The sequence below is a fragment of the Electrona antarctica genome (assembly GCF_951216825.1).
Source record: "Electrona antarctica genome assembly, chromosome: 16".
Classification (NCBI taxonomy): domain Eukaryota; kingdom Metazoa; phylum Chordata; class Actinopteri; order Myctophiformes; family Myctophidae; genus Electrona; species Electrona antarctica.
In genome coordinates, this window is record NC_136797.1 from 18260464 (window position 1) to 18279555 (window position 19092).

A 19092-nucleotide genomic window follows, 5' to 3' on the forward strand; every position below is an offset into this window, starting at 1 on the left:
CCCTCCCCCAATCGATCATGATTGGAGGAAGGCCCCTCTCATCCTGATTGGATGAAGGCTTTGCCACCCGCCACCAAAACTGAAACTGAAAACCAGGGGCTCACTGGGGACAGGGAGGAACTCCTTATATGATCAGCACACTCTATAGTAGGGAGGATTATCCAGAAAAAAAGAAAAAATAAGTGATATTTGAATTAAGTCAAATCACTGAATATACCTTTAAATAGGCACTTGGATAGTCCCACTGTGTTGTAGAAATAGTCAACATTTCTGCCTCACAGACATGTACAAAAATGCACAAATATACCAGCTAAAGAGAACTTATGACTAAGAGATTGTCCTGTCCTATACTTCATTTGCTTTATACACATTTCTTGACCTAATCCAGGGCTCAATTCCCCTATATTTATAGGGAAAGAAAACAATTTCAGTTTGACATTTAATAGCTCGAGGACACGGTCTGACATCTCTAAACAGTATGACATTTACATTTTTCTGTCTTTTTTTAATATTCATTTTCTAAGAGCAGGTGCCTTCTTTAAACTAGTGGTGAATATCAAATTTGCATTGGTTTGCTTTAGTATAGAAGTATAAGTACAAATCAGATGTTTAACTAGATAAATTCTTTATTGTTTTCAACTTTATAGTAGAAAATATTACGATCATCTCATGCCACATAATGGAAATGTGAATCACCTACATGACAAAAGTAAAAACAGAAATACCAATACTTTGTTTTGTGCTCCATATGTGAAGACAGCGTTTGAAAATGAATAGGTTATTACTGCTCTCTTATTACAGAAAACGGTAATAGTGATGCTCCTTTCACAAAATAAAATGGAGTTTCAAATCCCATTTCAAAAACATGCATAGTGTCAAATGCATTCATGAACGTATTTGACACCATGGACAGCAACGGAAAGTTACTTGCAAAACAAATGAAATAACATTAGGAATGATTTATGTGGCCTACATCTACTGAATAGTCAAATAAATTAAACAAATAATCTCTATGTGAAAACAAAAACAAAATAAAGACATCGACATAAATTCTTTTCACAATGCCATACAGCAAAGCCAATGGTAACACTGATGTAATACAATACAATCACCTCTCCCTTCCAAACAATTCACTTTGGAGAGAGACTTGACATGGGCTATGGTGGTTAGTTCCTGATGTAATCTCAAAAATATACTGCATATCTATTTTATTTATTTAAAAAAAAACAAAGGAAAAACATCAACAACATCAACACCTTTTGATAATTTTATTTTTTTTATATATATTTCTACAATAATCTATATGTAGATACATTATGTACAATTTCCCCCTACAGTGTTATGCAAAACTAAAAACATTCTTCTAAAATAGAAGAATAAGTCTGCAGAAAACATTGCTGTTTGCAATGGCAGGGAGATAAGAGCTGATTTTATTGCCGCACGTGCGCACGCACGCACGCACGCACGCACGCACGCACGCACGCACGCACACACACACACACACTCACACGCACACACAAATATAAAACATACTGATATGGTTGTGACATTGAAACAGCAACACATTTTGAATTGAACACAATGACATTTGACCTAAACTGAGTTCTATGGATGTCACCATTACTTTTCGTGTCAAACCTGTAGAATAGTTGTGTTGTTAACCTGATGACCGGGGAGTCCCCCAGGGCTCTATAGTTGGTACACCAAATCTCTTCACAAAAATAGCCGATCTACAAGATCACAAGCTTGTATAACTGCTATTTTCTGCCCATCGTTCAACCCAGAATAGGGTCATTAGATTTCTTGTCATTCGGCTAACATCATGTTAGCATTACAATTCAGACATTCTAGAAGTATCCCTGAATGATTTATTATGTCCTGCTCAAAGACAAAATTATTGAGGGGGACAAGGGGTTATTTTGCGTAGACTTTGTACCTGTATCTGTATACCCAGATTTTGGTGTCTATGGTAAGATCTAATGTTCTGAGACATGTTGGTGAATGGTGCATTCACCGCAATATAATCTTCTATGAAATAATTGGAACGGCATCCTTGTTGAAACCTCCTGTTTAGAAGAGTCACCTTTCATCTCACAGTATTACAATTTATAATACCCTGTGCTATCTTATGAGACTCATATTTTCTATTCAGATCACGCCTATGCTTCTCGCCAGCCTTGGGTATATTCTCTGAGCGTCCATGGGCAGTTCTAGCACGATCCACATATCCTAAACATCAGGAGAGTCTTGGGTATATTCTCTTGAGAACAAGTGTCCATGGGCAGTTCTAGCACGATCCACATATCCTAAACATCAGGAGAGTCTTGGGTATATTCTCTTGAGAACAAGTGTCCATGGGCAGTTCTAGCACGATCCACATATCCTAAACATCAGGAGAGTCTTGTGACTCTCCTGATGTCCTGCTGTGTGAGTGTTTCACTGTGATCTAGTGTTCTTTGAAAGTTACACAGCGAGAGTTCTTGGAGAACGCAAGAGTCCTGATCTCCAAATGAGAGGGTCAAATCACGTTACCAGGTCTGTTCTCTTGCTCTCTGAGCTGACAACATGAGACTTCTCGTATCGGCCCCCGCTAATGAGAGCACAGGGATCTTTTAAGGGTGGCAATGTCCGTTGGTTCAAACCACACTGGTTGAAAACAGTGTAGGGAGCAGCACGGCCTCTAGGGGCCACCAGCGGGGCTTGTGGAATAGAAGTCTTAAAACTATGTAACGCTCCACTGCAGCATAGACCTAGAGCAGCATAGTTGATATATGTTGGAGAATTAGACAGAATGTGAAGAGGAGGGGTAGTACGGACGACGAGGAAGACGATGGTAATGATGATGACGAAAGTCTGTGGTGGTAACTGTAGGGACCATGGACTCTGTCGGGCGGCCGCACTGTGATGTATCCGTTGATGATGCGTACGAGGGGCGGGGGAGGAGACTGGACCGTAGTGCTGGAGAAGACAGAAATGACAAGGACAAATAATTGTTATATTTCTTTCTATACTTATGCACTAAGTGCTTGACGATGAGCTCCTACTGGCTTTTGTATACACGTTGATGTAACCGTTTCTCTCACGACTGCCTTTCTCCCTGTCGGATAAAGGAACGGTAATCCAAGGGAGTGACATTATTTAAAGAGATCGACAGACCTTTATTGATCGTGCAGGAAATTCAGCTGTTATAGCAGCGCCGCAGTAAGATACAGGTATGGGTAGAGAACAAGTACGGAATTAAGTAGTACTAGTAACGCCAGTGACAATAAGATAACAATATAAAAGACATTATAAAGTCAAAGACTCCACATCCGACCTGGCCCTCTGCAAGCTGGGCTGGGCAGGTGTGCATAGTGAACAGGCAACCAGTTGGTCCATATATTGTGTGCATTGCATTCTATCACTAATAAAAGCGGCATATAAATACACTAGACAAGATTTAAACCAAAATAAAACATGAAATTGCTCCAATTAGAGCAAGATGTATTAACTGGCCTGAAATTGCATCCCGCAAAAGCCACATAGCTGCAATATCTTGTTCCCTTCACTTGCCTTCCTGTCACTCTACATTGCCCTGTCAAGCAAAAACCTGCATTAAAATAATTATAATGTCTTTCGTTAGACTAGTCATTGGTTAGACCATCTCATTAGTCCTACAACCTATCTCAAACCCTCAACCTAACCTCCCACGGGGCAGCACACCTAAACCTAACCTTAACCCTCTCCCAACCCTTAACGCACCCCTCACCAACCTTAATCCGGTCGTTTTAAGGCACCCCTCACCAACCTTAATCCGGTCGTCTTAACGCACCCCTCACCAACCTTATGTCTAACCAATGACTAGTCTAAACTAAGCACCCCTCTTTGGCCAGGTTGCATTTCTTAGCGAGCAACATGGCTGTACAATCAGGCTTAAAGCCTGATTTATACCAGATAGCGTGCCGGCATTGCAACATGATGTAAGCTTGTATATTTGCTATTTTCTGCATGTGACACCAGCTTGCACCCTAGTATAAAAACAAGTATAAATCTCTCTATTTCTCCGTTTCTGTCTGCCTTTCTTTCCCCTCGTTTCATTTTCTCTCCTGCTAGGTCTGTCAGTGAAATAGTTTCTGCCTCTCCGTTTGATGCTAGGCCAATGGGGCTAGTGTGGTTAAGGCTGGGACACGGCCAGACAAAACAAACACACAGGTTCCTGAAGTCAGGAGGAACTCTCTACTTGCCAGCGCTCAGGCTAGAATGGGCACAGCGACTAGGAAGAGGATTATAGATTGAGACAGGAGGGTCTGAGGAAAAAACTAAAGGATAGCATGTTAGCATTTGCCATTAAACTGACAGGTAACAGTAACTGCCCTTTCCCATTAGATTAGGAATGCTAGCCAAGTTCAGAATCAACTTTCTCTCGGGATGCAGATCTGCAACACGCATGCACGCACATCACGTTCTATTTGGAGCTGAAAAATAGCCAGATAAAAAGTGAATATGAAACGTATCCCCTTTAACCCATTTTGACCTGAGATCAGATTCTTTTTTTCAATGTATTTTTATTGAGGTTCTGAGATTTCACAACTGTTCAATCACAATTCAATGTATATAGAACCACACATTTTTCTTTTTTTAACATAGCATAGGAAAACAACAAGAACCACAATACGGACATTACAATGCACAGACAAAAAACAACAAACAAAAAAAAAAGACAAAACGAGTACACCACAGTCTTGACATGATTACATTACAGGTCACCAGAGTCTTTGTTATTCACTACCATTCAATAAGGTACATTGAAGCACAGTCTAGAAGGGTCCACTGTATCTAAGACCCATACCTTTGTGAACCCATCCATGTTATCACGGAGGAGATAAGTCAGTTTCTCCAGAGGAACCACAGTCATTACCTCCTTGTACCAATCATCCAGTGTAGGAGAGATCAGATTCTAAAAATGTCTTCTACATCCTGACAGTTTTCTGAAAAAGCTATGTTTCTGTCAGTCGTTCTTCGATTTTTCAAAAATAGCAGACCTACAAGCTTGTAGCGCGCCACTCGGTGGCACGCTATGAGCTTGTAGATCTGCTATTTTTCAATAGCTAAAGCATGACAATGCTAACACCAAAAGGGGTTCCCGCCCAGAATGGGTTAACTGGTGCAGATAGGTCTGTTATCTTCTCTCTTTTATGGAAGAACATATAAGCATCTGCAACTTTTTCAGTTCCCAAATCGTTCCGCTTGCAATTTCTAAATTAGCCTCAAATTCAAGTGTTTTCATCGCTGGCATATGTTTGTAGTTAATAATATTTACTTTGCATTGATTGGTCTTGGCTTATGGCTAAACCGGTCTGTAGCTCTTGGCCCCAGTTCCTAGATGGATTTTGATGTTGATGATTAGTTCAGACAGGCTACAGAACAGGTATTTAGAAGTTCTATTTTGGTGTCCTTTTATTTTACCAATATTTTAAGTATCTATACTTTTCTTAATCACACTTAAACACCAGATGTACTTCATTTAATGGAATAAAGGAGTGGCCCTTTTGTTCTATGCACACCGACATTTCTTCACTAAAATATCTGCTATTTCTGCTGAATATTTGCCCCAGAATAGTGACACAAGGGTTCATGTGGTTAAATTTGGATAGAGATGTTTGGAGAAGGTAACAATAGATTTATTTAAAGTTGTGTATTAATCTCTCTGAATTTAATGAATGGAGTTAATGGAGTTAAACTCAGAGATTGTAAAAATGGACACTCAGAACTAAAGCCTAATTTAAACTTCATCGTATGATGGGTCGTGCTGCAAAAGTAGTCAGATCTACAAGCTCACAGTGCAGCACCTTGTTACTGTAGCTTACAGATTGGCTATTTTTTGGGGAGTATGAATTAAGCATAACACTAGTGGTTTGTCTGTGCATGTATCAAAGAGTGTAGAAAAATGACTGTAGTGTCCAACTCTCTCTCAACCTGATACAGACACAGAGACCTACTCAACAGTGATCTCTCTCCCTCTCTCTCTGTGTGCGTTAGTCAGTCACTCTCTACCTCATCCATCCCCGTCCGCGTCACAGTGGAAAGAATTAAGCCTGGAAGAACGCCTCACAGTACAGCACGGTCTTGGAAAACACTGAATATTAATACTAGAGCAATACCTTTTCAGACATTAAAATATACAAACTAGGTCCACAGTGTACACTCAAGAACATGTGTCCACAAACAACTCCTTTCCTTCTGGTTAAAGCGCTAGTCCGAGATACTAAAAATAACAAGGTTTTCAGACATAATGTATACAACCCACGGCCATAGACCCTCTCTGTTCATTTGGCACCGAGTTGTGAATATACAAAGTCAAATGTTTGGTGTTAATTGAACTCTGAGAGTGTAGAAATGTAACCGTTATGGTCCATTTTTAGAGCCACAGAGTTCAATTAAGACTGAGGACTTTATGACATGACTTGAGTGTTTAATATTTTTCAAGTCTTTGCCTACTGTAAACTGACCACATTTCAAAAGCATAGGCATGGAAAATAAAATAAAATAAACCTTGCCCTTACACTACAGGGTTATCCACTTTCAACCTGGCGTGCCTATTTTGAACATGCCATTAAACACATTGTGAGCTTATTGCGGCTATTCTCGCCGCACGACGAGTGGTTGCTTTGCTTTATGGGGATTTCAAAGGGTTAGTAATCAAGATTCACCACGCCCCTCGCATGCCATTACTGAACGTTATAGTGACCCAATACCACTGGTGGACCGTGGACATTTCTTACCTAAGTAAAAGTATCAATACTGCAATGTACTGGAAATACTCTTCAGTACTAGTAAAAGTCTGGAATAGTACAATAGTACAAAAGGATGATCTACAAGTATCAATACTGCAATGTACTGGAAATACTCTTCAGTACTAGTACAAGTCTGGAATAGTACAATAGTACAAAAGGATGATCTACAAGCTCACACATTGTGAGTCTATTTTCAAATGGATGAAATGTAAATAGGGCTGTGTAGTGGTTAATGTAATAATAATCTAAATCTACAAAGTAACTAGTAACAAAAAAGCTTAAAATAATTGTACTGGAGTAAAGGTGCATTATTTGCCTCTGAGGTGTAGTAGAGTAGAACTCAAATGATAGAAAATTGGAAATATCATTTATATTAATAAATAATAAATAAATACATATTGTAGCCTAGCCTTAGCCTGGATCCAGCCCAAAGACCCCGCCCACTCTCTGAGTGGACTCCGTCTCTTGGTCTGGTGTTGCACTGTGAACCTATAATTTCTTCGGTACAAAAATGTATTATCCAATGAGAATCGGTGGTGGGGGTGGGTCTAACGAACAACCAATCAGCGCCGAGTCCCGTTTTCAGCGTCATCACGCAGCGCAACACACAGAGGAAGGAGGGAAAAACAACACCAATGGCTACTGGTTGAGGGAAATTCTAATCCCCTCCCCCTTGAAATCGCTCAGACAGGAGACAATGTCAGACTGAAGCTTCAAGAAAGCTACAGTCTGATAATCAGGCTAGCCTAGCCTGGCTCCAGCCCCTGAATCGCTAGCCACGCCCGTTAAAAATATGTTCTTCTGGCGATGACGTGAAAATAGATGAAGATTCAGTGTGTCAGGCTACTTAAGTACAGTACTTGAGTAAATCCACCGCTGCCTAATAGACAGACATAAACTGATCTCCAGCCAGCACACCAGGTTTCTGTAAGTATGGACTCAGCCTAATAGACAGACATAAACTGATCTCCAGCCAGCACACCAGGTTTCTGTAAGTATGGACTCAGATTTTCTGATCCTGTGTAAACAGTCAGAGTCTCTCCATCAGTGTATGATGGCCTGAAGCTAGCCATAGTAAATAGGCTTTATGTTCCTTACAGAGTGAATAAATACATATACGAGTCTGGATGGCAGGGGCATACCCATACATACCCTGGCATGTAAATACTTCTGACACGCACAGACACACACCTTCAGTACATGTAGTCTGGGCAGGGGCATACCCTGGCATGTAAATACTTCTGACACGCACAGACACACACCTTCAGTACATGTAGTCTGGATGGCAGGGGCATACCCTGGCATGTAAATACTTCTGACACGCACATATGCAACACATAGGCACAGACACACACCTTCAGTACATGTAGTTGCTGTTGAGCAGAAACGTTCCATCTCCATATATCATGTTTCAAAACAATGTTTGCAACAATTCATGAGCGGCAGTGGCTCATGGGGTAGAGCAGTGGCTCATGGGGTAGAGCAGTGGCTCATGGGGTAGAGCAGTGGCTCATGGGGTAGAGCAGTGGCTCATGGGGTAGAGCAGTGGCTCATGGGGTAGAGCAGTGGCTCATGGGGTAGAGCAGTGGCTCATGGGGTAGAGCAGTGGCTCATGGGGTAGAGCGGCAGTGGCTCATGGGGTAGAGCAGTGGCTCATGGGGTAGAGCAGTGGCTCAGGGGGTAGAGCAGTGGCTCAGGGGGTAGAGCAGTGGCTCATGGGGTAGAGCAGTGGCTCATGGGGTAGAGCAGTGGCTCATGGGGTAGAGCAGTGGCTCAGGGGTAGAGCGGCCGTGGCTCATGGGGTAGAGCAGTGGCTCATGGGGTAGAGCGGCCGTGGCTCATGGGGTAGAGCGGCAGTGGCTCATGGGGTAGAGCAGTGGCTCATGGGGTAGAGCAGTGGCTCATGGGGTAGAGCAGTGGCTCATGGGGTAGAGCGGCAGTGGCTCATGGGGTAGAGCAGTGGCTCATGGGGTAGAGCAGTGGCTCATGGGGTAGAGCAGTGGCTCATGGGGTAGAGCGGCAGTGGCTCATGGGGTAGAGCAGTGGCTCATGGGGTAGAGCAGTGGCTCATGGGGTAGAGCGGCAGTGGCTCATGGGGTAGAGCAGTGGCTCATGGGGTAGAGCGGCAGTGGCTCATGGGGTAGAGCGGTACAGTGGCTCATGGGGTAGAGCGGCAGTGGCTCATGGGGTAGAGCGGACCAGTGGCTCATGGGGTAGAGCAGTGGCTCATGGGGTAGAGCGGTACAGTGGCTCATGGGGTAGAGCGGTACAGTGGCTCATGGGGTAGAGCGGCCCAGTGGCTCATGGGGTAGAGCGGCCCAGTGGCTCATGGGGTAGAGCGGCCCAGTGGCTCATGGGGTAGAGCGGCCCAGTGGCTCATGGGGTAGAGCGGCCCAGTGGCTCATGGGGTAGAGCGGTACAGTGGCTCATGGGGTAGAGCGGCAGTGGCTCATGGGGTAGAGCGGTACAGTGGCTCATGGGGTAGAGCGGCCCAGTGGCTCATGGGGTAGAGCGGTACAGTGGCTCATGGGGTAGAGCGGCCCAGTGGCTCATGGGGTAGAGCAGTGGCTCATGGGGTAGAGCGGCAGTGGCTCATGGGGTAGAGCGGCCCAGTGGCTCAGGGGGTAGAGCGGCCCAGTGGCTCAGGGGGTAGAGCGGCCCAGTGGCTCAGGGGGTAGAGCGGCCCAGTGGCTCAGGGGGTAGAGCGGCCCAGTGGCTCAGGGGGTAGAGCGGCCCAGTGGCTCAGGGGGTAGAGCGGCCCAGTGGCTCAGGGGGTAGAGCGGCCCAGTGGCTCAGGGGGTAGAGCGGCCCAGTGGCTCATGGGGTAGAGCGGTACAGTGGCTCATGGGGTAGAGCGGCAGTGGCTCATGGGGTAGAGCGGTACAGTGGCTCATGGGGTAGAGCGGCAGTGGCTCATGGGGTAGAGCGGCCGGATGGGAACCGTGAGGTTAGTGTTGAATTGTCCTTGAGCAAAGACATTGAACACCTAATTGCTCCCGAAGTGCAGGTCGATGCCTTGCATGGATTTCTCCTCCATATCGGTATATATGTGAATGGGTGAATGTAATGCACAATCTACGTAAAGCAGCTTTGGAATGGATAATAGCACTATATAAATTCACCATGTATTTTACCAGTGTCACACAAAATGAGCGAGAAGCTAGTAGATCCATTGGAACACACTTTATTTTTTACATTTCCTGGAAGGTTTTGAACAGGAGGTTTCCGCCCGACAGCAACGCTATGCAAGTGCACTCAGAAAGCAATCTAAATATTTAAATAGGGAGAATGTAGAGACAAATTTGCCTCACAGCTTTAATGTTTCTGTCCGATTATGTAGTTTGATGATGGGTAACACATCTTAGTATTTGATTAATCCTACATAATTAACACAGGATAGTCATTACCTGGCCATTCGTCATTGCCTGAGGCTCATTTCATGTTCTCTCGTCGTCGTGAATAAATACGGCTATGGGTATCGAGCCAGAAATGAGAATCTATATTTAATGGTCACTAGACCGGTGCCCGGCTATAGAGCACAGAGTCTGTAACGATGGAAGTTGGAGATCCATGCCCCACCTGGCTATGCAATGCCCGTTGTACCCGCCTCAGAGTACCCGTTCCACCCTGTCTGTGTCCCTTTTATGCCCATATATGGAGATTTCTGTATCTGTCTCTCTGTGTACCTTTAGTCCTATATATGGAGTTCTGTGTCAGGCATGCCCAAATATGGAGTGTTGTGATGTCAGAACAGGCCAGCTCCATATATGGAGCCTGGGCAGGGGCCCTGTCCAGAGCCCGGGCGTGTGTCGAATTTGAAGTCGGTGGGGCGAACGGTTCTCGAGTTATGTGCAGCCGTACACACGTACAGACGTACAGAGATGTGGTGCATTTATAGATAGATAAATGACATTATCTACTAGGGCTTTCAATTCTAGTGATTTTTACTAGTTGACTAGTTGCCTAGTTGAATAGTTGCTTAAAGCCCTATTATCTACTACTGTTTTCAACAGGCACTACAGCATACTGTACACAACTTCAAATCAAATGAAAGCAGGACTGCCTGCACAATAAACACAATAATCGCCTTGCAGTTGGTCAATCCAAACAAGTCAAAGGAGAGCGTGGTGTCAACAGAGCTGACCATGCCTTGTGGCAAGGTCCCCTGTTTTCCTCTGAAAGGTGAGCTTGTTTTGTTGGCTGGTTAGTCCCTGCCTGGAGCCATCGTGAGACCAACACCGGATGATGTCTAAGATTTCCCAGGCTTCTGTTTTCATAGCCAAGACACTTATACCAGGATGCAACCAGTCTGGACCTATACCACACTGCACTGGAGGCTTTTTCTTGAGTGCGTTGCATATACACATACAGTCCATGTATGTGTTCACACACATGCACATGCACACAACACACAAAAACACGCACACACACAGAGTACGGTGATGTGATACACTGACTGGTTTAGCCTGCAGCGCAACATCAGGAAGTGTCAGTCGTGTTCTATAGTCAGTTGTGTTCTATAGGAACCAAATGGACCCTAACAGCTCCATTTGGTTCCATTTGTACCTTGACATGAAAAAGTTTGCCTTACATTACTTCTCACATAAGTAAAGTTACCCCGTCGCGCACCGAAAATAGCCAATGTACAAGCTCACAAGTCACGAGGCATCGTACCCGCAACACGTTATGATCATGAACACGTTATGACTGGCTATTTATGGAGCGTGACACCGGCGTACGATTAAGTGCGAATCACGCTCAACTCGGGTCTCTTCTCAAACGTCTTTCTCATCTCACCTCTCCTCGATGCGGACCCAGAGGTCGTTGAAATGCCGGTGCCGCTGTTTCTTCTGCTTGTTTCTCCTCTTCTTTTTCATCATTTTCCTCTCTGCCTTTTCCAGCTGCTCCAGGCTGTCCGGTGGCAGGAGCATATGGGGCAGGGGCTCCGTGTCCAGGGGATGGCCCAGGTGGTCCTCGTCGTGGTGGGGAAGCTCGTGGAGAAAAGGCTCCAGCGGAGGGGGTTCATCGTGGTTGTCCTCCGTCTCTGGGGAAGGCCTGGACCTCCTTGCAGATGAAGGAGTGACAAAGAGAGACAGAGAGAGAAAAAGGGAGAGAGAGAGAGAGGAGGGTTAAGCTTTGTAGCTAGGCATTTGGAGATAATATAACATAGAATATTACTGTATCATTCAACCAAGGTTGTTTAATTCCCTGTCATGAGGAGAGGAGGATTTTATGTAATGTATGAATGCAATATTATATATATTATACAGCCAACAGCTCTATGATAAAGTACGGTACTGTAGCTAAAATGGTGAATATGAGAGACCCAATGTTTTAAGATGACCCAATGATATTCTCCATAGAGAGATCTTACTTCCGCAAACCAGGGGATGAGCGAGTGACGTCAGGACTTTGGTGCTCTATACTACAACTACTGTTGTGAGACCATCCACATTTTAGGAGTGACATTTTATGTTATGTTTATGTTATTTTATTTTTGCAATTTGTTTTGTCATGTTTTACCTTAAAGGAGCATTCAGTGATTCGGGTGATTTGGAGAAAAAAGTAGGAAGGGAAGTACAACAGACCAACAGCACGCGCACCAATGCCAGCCACACTCGATCATGTTTGGAGGAAGGCACCGCTCATCCTGATTGGATGAAAGCTTTGCCACCCAAAGCCCAAACCAAAACTAGGGTTTTTTGACCCCAGGGGCTCACTGGGGACAGGGAGGAACTCCTTATATGGTCAGCACACTTTATAGTAGGGAGGATTATCCAAAAATAAGAAAAAATAAAGTGATAGTTGAATTAAGTGAAATCACTGAATGTACCTTTAACCCTAAAGCTGAAACTAGCGGATCTGCAAGCTCAGAACGTGTTGTGCTGCAATGCGTTGTAAGCTTGCAGCGTCATTTTCAGTTCACGGCACCGGCACAAGGCATGAACGTATCCAAGTATTGAATGCACATAACCCCTAAAGGCCTACAATTTGGCCCTTACAAGTATAGTAACAAGCACAGACACGAAACAAGGACTCGCTACCAACATTTAAGCTTTTGTTACACATGTCATTTTTACACATGTCATTTTTCTTGTGGTTTCACCCGAGACAGAGACTTCTGAATGATCTGCAGCTTTCCAGTGTCTCCTCCAATATCCAAACCCATTCATCCTGAGAAAGTGTGTGTGTGCGCACATGCGTGTGATTGCGTGTGTGTATGCGTGCGTGTGTAGGAGTGAGACGTTTTGCTACCCCACAGTGATTTTTCAGTGACTTAAAGAACTGTGTACACACACACACACACACACACACACACACACACACACACACACACACACACACACACACACACACACACACACACACACACACACACACACACACACACACACACACACACACACACACACACACACACACACACACACACACACACACACACACACACGCGTGCCTGAGGGATTCACATCTGCTTGATGGATGATGGCACCAATCACCTATCAGCCATACTTCCTTTTCTCCCCATGGCACATAGACACACACCCACACACGCACACCCTCACACCCCCCCCCCCCCCCCCCCCCCCCCCTTCCACAGGGAGATAGCCACCCATGCATGGTGTGTGTATACACAGTATCAAGGTAGAATGCACCAGTCATTCCCAACCTGTTGGTCGTGAGGATTATCGCAAGTGGGTGCCCAAATGAACTGGTAAGACACTAAGAAGTTAACGATAATATATAATGATTAGCATATTGTCGCTGCCGTGTTTACGCCTAAAATAGGGACGCCATGTTGAAAGTGTCTCTGTGGGTTTAATAAACTAGATTTATTTTTTGTTTTCTTTTTCTTATAAACTAGATTTGAAGGCGTCATGCTAAGCTGGTTGGTGAACAGGGTCAGGGTGAGAGTATCATTTATTATCATCACAATATTATTTATTTATCTCACCCATAATGATCATTGGACATAATAGCAAGATACCTATAGCTAACAGTTAACCAAAACGCATGGATTTATTTAACTTGGTATCCAGGACTGAAATTTGTGGAAGCATGTATGGAAAATTTCAGCCACTGTTTCTACACCTGTAAACTTGTGATGTGACAACCAAAATTGAAACTGAGGTGTACTGTGTGTGTGTGTGTGGGCGTGTGCAATCGCGCATGTGCGTAAAAACTTGTAAATGAGGAGTTCCAGTCTAGTATAATGCTGAAATGCTTGCTCACAGAGGGGCTCTTGTGAGCAAAAACAAAGGCAGAGTCAGAGGTTCATGGGTTTATATAGCCATTATATGCAGGGGCATTATAACAGACCATAAATGTCCAATATTACATGGTTCATGCACATAGCAAAAGTGGTAACGCTTGTAAAAGAAAAAAGGTACATTTTGACACTCTCCGATTATACTGCCGTATGTAACAGTATCTTCTGAGGAATTACTCAAGAAGAAAGAATTAATTTAAGCCACTAATGTAATTAACAAAATGTATTTGATTGCTATACTAATCATGCTCTCTACCAATAAACACAATAGCACTAGACAGAAGGGGACAGAAGCAGCAAAATAATAGTTTAAGGAAGCAAATTTTTTAGAGCAATGAAACCATTATGAACGAACGAGAAAACATTTGGCTGAGTAAGAATTTCTTAATTTGAGGACACATGCACACTCACAACACACTACTTTCCCAAGACAAGCAATGGGCAAGAAAGAAGTTTGATTTAGACTGGGGTTTACATGTGTCAAGGGGGCCACGGGTCCATTTAGGCCCCTTTTCAATTACAACAGCTTAAGAGGCGTGCAAATCAAACTCTAAACTCCACACGGAGCTCTGAAGGACTGTGGTGTGCCCAATACACAAAGAGAACGATTGACTGAAATGAGGAACCCAAGGGACATTGTACACAGTCAAATTCTCACTGTACATTTAACTGGGAAGAGTGTACAAATGGAACCAAAATAGTGTGTGTGTGTGTGTGTGTGTGTGCGCGTGTGCGACCGTGAGCGCTGCGTGCATGCATGCGTGCGTGCAAGCCTGTGTGTGATGTTTTGCAGACTATTAATACAGCCTCAGTATGCTAGATTTCTTTTCATATTTATGTGTATGTTTATGACAATTTGTTTGTTGTGAAAGTGCAAAAAAGAAAAGAACAAATATTGTTTCTCTCAAATTATTTTCTAATCATTAGACATAATTAGTCTATTAAAAAAATATGTGCTTTTATAAAAAAGGCTTTTTGCATTTCAATTTAATATCAGAAAGTAACACCAGCTTGCACATGCACTGAGGGTTAACAAACATATACAGTAAACTACTTATCCTAAATAAGTGATGTTAATTCTATTTTGCAATGACGCTGCCACCTAGATTATGCATTTTTATTCTTCTGATTGTTTTAGACAGTGTTCTCAGTTAGCTGCTTCCACATTGAGGGTCTGTCTGTTTGTATAAATGTTCCTATTAAAATGCCAGAAATATTTACAGTTTCTCCTCAATGCATTTTGTTTTCTATCCTGAGCAAAGGCTCAGAGCTTCAGGGCAGGCTGACTGTCTTAAGGCCTATTCATACTCTAGTTTTAGGTGATAAGGTGGTTGGGAAAACCACAACATGACGTCATGCCGCGGTGATAAGCGACTCACCGCTCACCCAAACATCTGTTTTTACTAACCACCGTTTCGGTGGTCACCTTATCACCTAAAATTGGAGCATGAATAGGCCTTAAACCGAGGAAGACAAAGTTGAACGCTTTCACCAAAGAATGGCTGGATCTAATCACTTAAAGATAAGTGGAAGCGGTCAAAGAGATGGGACACAATTTAATGCCAGTGATCGTAGAACTGGTCTAAAGCTAGCCTATTGCTAAAAACTAAAGGCTAATTTTTCCCCGCCAACATCCACAATTCCACATCAAAACATGGCTATTACACAATTAGCAGATCACTAGCTGTCTCTGGTTAGGTTTAAGTTGTTGACATTCTGTTCCCACCACAGGGACATTAGTAAGAGTAAAAGTAATAATAATAAAGAGAGGTGTAAACATAACATCTACAGTGAGACATAGTCCTTGAGAAAAGCATAATCAATGAAGGGATTATTACTGCGTGTAGTTTTAGATTATTTGCAGACTTTTTTTTTTTTTTTTACCACGGCTTAAGCTGAACTTAGAACATCTGTTTTGGGTCTGCAAGATGAAATTAGACCAACTATGGAGTTGCGCTTACTTGGAAAATGATTCCCATTTGAAATCCAGTCTAAAAAAAAAAAAAAAAAAGAGAGAGAGAGAGAGAGATCTCAGACAAAAATAAATAAATAAATACCCCCACGAGGGCCGCAGGGCAACAGTTGCAGCCAGGCCATGAAACCGTACACCAATTTAAGTGATAAAATATGGACCTACCAATTTCACAGACTCGTGTTTTCAGAAGAAATCATAATGTGTAACAACGTTGTGGTGGAATAGGATACCCTCCTGCCTCACTCACTCTCTCTCTCATCTCTCCCTTTTGTTGTCTCTCTATCCAACAGGTCCCTGCCATACCTTTTCTCTCTCCATTAGGGCTGCAACTGTTGATTATCTTATAAGCGATTATGATTACGTGTTTTTAAATGGAATGATCGAGAAGCGTGTTTCTTTTCATATAAACACAAATTTATATCAACAAATCAATTAACCGCTCCATCATTGTTTTATACTTCATTGATTGATATTATATATATATAAGTATTGACTATCAATTATATTTTATAATCAGTTTACTGTGCCCCTACACTCCATCCTCTCTGTAGCCATTCAATCAGATTGTTAGCATTAGCATTAACTAATTTCAGATTTTTTAATTTCAGATGTTTTTTTTATATACGTCACTGTACATCAAATAGCCCAAATATCCGATCTACAAGCTAAGGCCGTGCATCAGCAATTGTGTGCATATTTTTACAGAATAGCACTGACGAAGGTCTTAGGACCAAAACGTTTGCTACTTTTAATTGCACTTTGAGCACAGAGCACTTTATGAGCATGTTAAAATTAAAGAAAGGATCTTTTCTTAAGTCTCGTTCTAAGGAGTTTTCCTTCATTTTTTTTATACAGTGAGCCTTTTTCTGTCAAGTTTTTCTATGTTCACCAATTAGGCTATGTCATGCCTAGAAGGACGTCTAGGGTTCATCTGGTTAGAGATTATAACATTACACCTATCCTTTGTTCCATCGTGTCTTTAAAAAAAAAAAAACACATTATTCCAATCATATTCACTCCCATGTGGTACCAGGAAATGAGGTCACATCCACTCTCAAAACAACCAATACCACATTGCTCGGCGGCGTTTCACTGACTTCCCAGCTCTACACCTCTGGCGTGCTTTCATCAGACAGCCACCGACCGCTCCATTCCGCTCCAGTCCCACTACAACATCCCCTCCTCCCTCCTCCTTTCATCAGACAGCCACCGCTCCATTCCGCTCCAGTCCCACTACAACATCCCCTCCTCCCTCCTCCCCATACTGTCCACAGCTCCGTTCGGCTCCGACCTCAACCTGTGAAGATGACATGTACCCCGCTGTGTCCAAGCCAAAGAAAACACAGCCACTTATAGAGAATAGAAATCGCATTGTTTCCGACTTAAGTCTTAAAGCAAGGATTTTAAACTGGAGAACAATCGGCCTTCTATCATTGTTGCTTTTGTTCCGTCATAAAATCTGCCTCTCTCCCTCGTTCTGTCTGTCTGTCCGTTTCTCTCTCTTAATCCCTCTCTGTCTGTCGGTCGGTCTTCTCTCTCTCTTATTATATTAACGGTCTTTGTAGCCGTTTCTATCCACACTAGGGTGACCAGATGGTAAGGGGAAAAACGTGTGACAACTGGGGGTTGCGGTTTTGAGCCGTCAGGAACCCCTCAGCAGGCCGGGCAGTGGGAGCCATCACAGCTACGTCCCGTCCCGTCTGTAGTTCTTCTATTTAATGTACAGCAAACATGATCCCTTTTAACCCATGTTGGGCGGGAGCCCCTTTTGGTGTTAGCATTATGTTATGCTTTAGCTATTGAAAAATAGCAGGTGCCGACATGTCCATTACTCTTTTGAAGCCATATGCAATAAAAGTGAAATTTTCACAATGAACACTTTTTATGACCTGAAGCTTGAAACCTTGCATTAACGCCATGGTTCTCAAAGTGGGGTCCAGGGAAAAGTTGTATCGAATGGGGGCCCACAGCCTAATCCATATGAAACGGGGGTCCTTAAAATTAAAAAGGTTGAGGTCTATCATTTTGTAGGTATCGTGGAGACAAAATCTGAATATTCTCAAACATACTGTAAATTAAATGTTAAAAAAGAATAACGTTGAGTGAAAGAGATACCTTGAAAACCAAGGCGGAGGGAAATAAATGGCATCACAAGTTGAAGATAAACGAGTTACAATGTGCGAATGCAACACAGTGAGGTTGTAGGTCGGCCATTTCCGGAGCGTGACAGTCATGCGATGGAACATGAATTGGGCATCATTGACAGGAAGACAGCGCCACGGACAAAGGAGAGGTGGAAAGAAAGATGGAAAAACAGAGAGAAGGAGAGAGAGAGAGTGCAGCAGCCTTCAAGTGGTAAGCCCGTTTCCCACATTGGATTCCAGCGAAGGCCGCAGCATTGCTCTAAACTATCACCCTTAAGAAGTCTGGCTTTGGCGGTTTAACTTGTTTATCACTTCAAGACACGGCGCTCCACAGCCCAAGAATTAGTCAAGGCCACAGCAGAGCCACAATCCTTTCTCTTACACTCTCGAAATATCACTTCCAGAACATGCCGGACTGCGCTGCGCGACTTGGAAGATATTTGCCGTCATGTCCCGGAATTCACATACGCCCATCATCCCCATTGACATCAGGATACTGTTTTGTTATTTTGAAGGGGTTGTTAAATATACACTTTCATAATAATGTGCGAAATTTACATTTTCAATTTTTGAGGGGCGCTATACCCTCCTATGCCCAGCTTTGTGTTTTTGTGTGTACCCCATAGCGATGATTTGATTGGCTGAGCACGGAAATTGAGGATACAAAGTGAGGACAGAAAAGTGATGATGAATGATGCAAGAACAACGGCTTGCCAACTCTCCAGGCAGAGTGCTGTACGTTCTATCAGCTTGGAATCCCCGTCGATGATGCCATTGGTAGGAACTGTGAGGACCAATCATATTGAAAATGGCTGAAGCGTTCCTTTAAGTGTGTGTGTGTGTGTGTGTGTGTGTGTGTGTGTGTGTGTGTGTGTGTGTGTGTGTGTGTGTGTGTGTGTGTGTGTGTGTGTGTGTGTGTGTGTGTGTGTG

The 19092-nt window shown here is 43.4% G+C and overlaps 1 protein-coding gene across 2 annotated transcripts in view; it reads right to left on the reverse strand.

Annotated features, from left to right (window-relative positions):
- Positions 1-608: 608 nt before the first annotated feature.
- Positions 609-19092, reverse strand: part of trabd2a (TraB domain containing 2A) — a 244018-nt gene continuing 225534 nt past the window's right edge. For both annotated transcript variants that reach the window (XM_079524601.1, XM_079524602.1), the window contains 2 exons: positions 11571-11837; positions 609-2958 (listed from right to left, as the gene is read on the reverse strand). In XM_079524601.1, coding sequence (XP_079380727.1) covers positions 2751-2958; positions 11571-11837 — 475 coding nt within the window. In that variant the 3' untranslated portion in view covers positions 609-2750. The remainder of the gene's footprint in view (positions 2959-11570; positions 11838-19092) is intronic.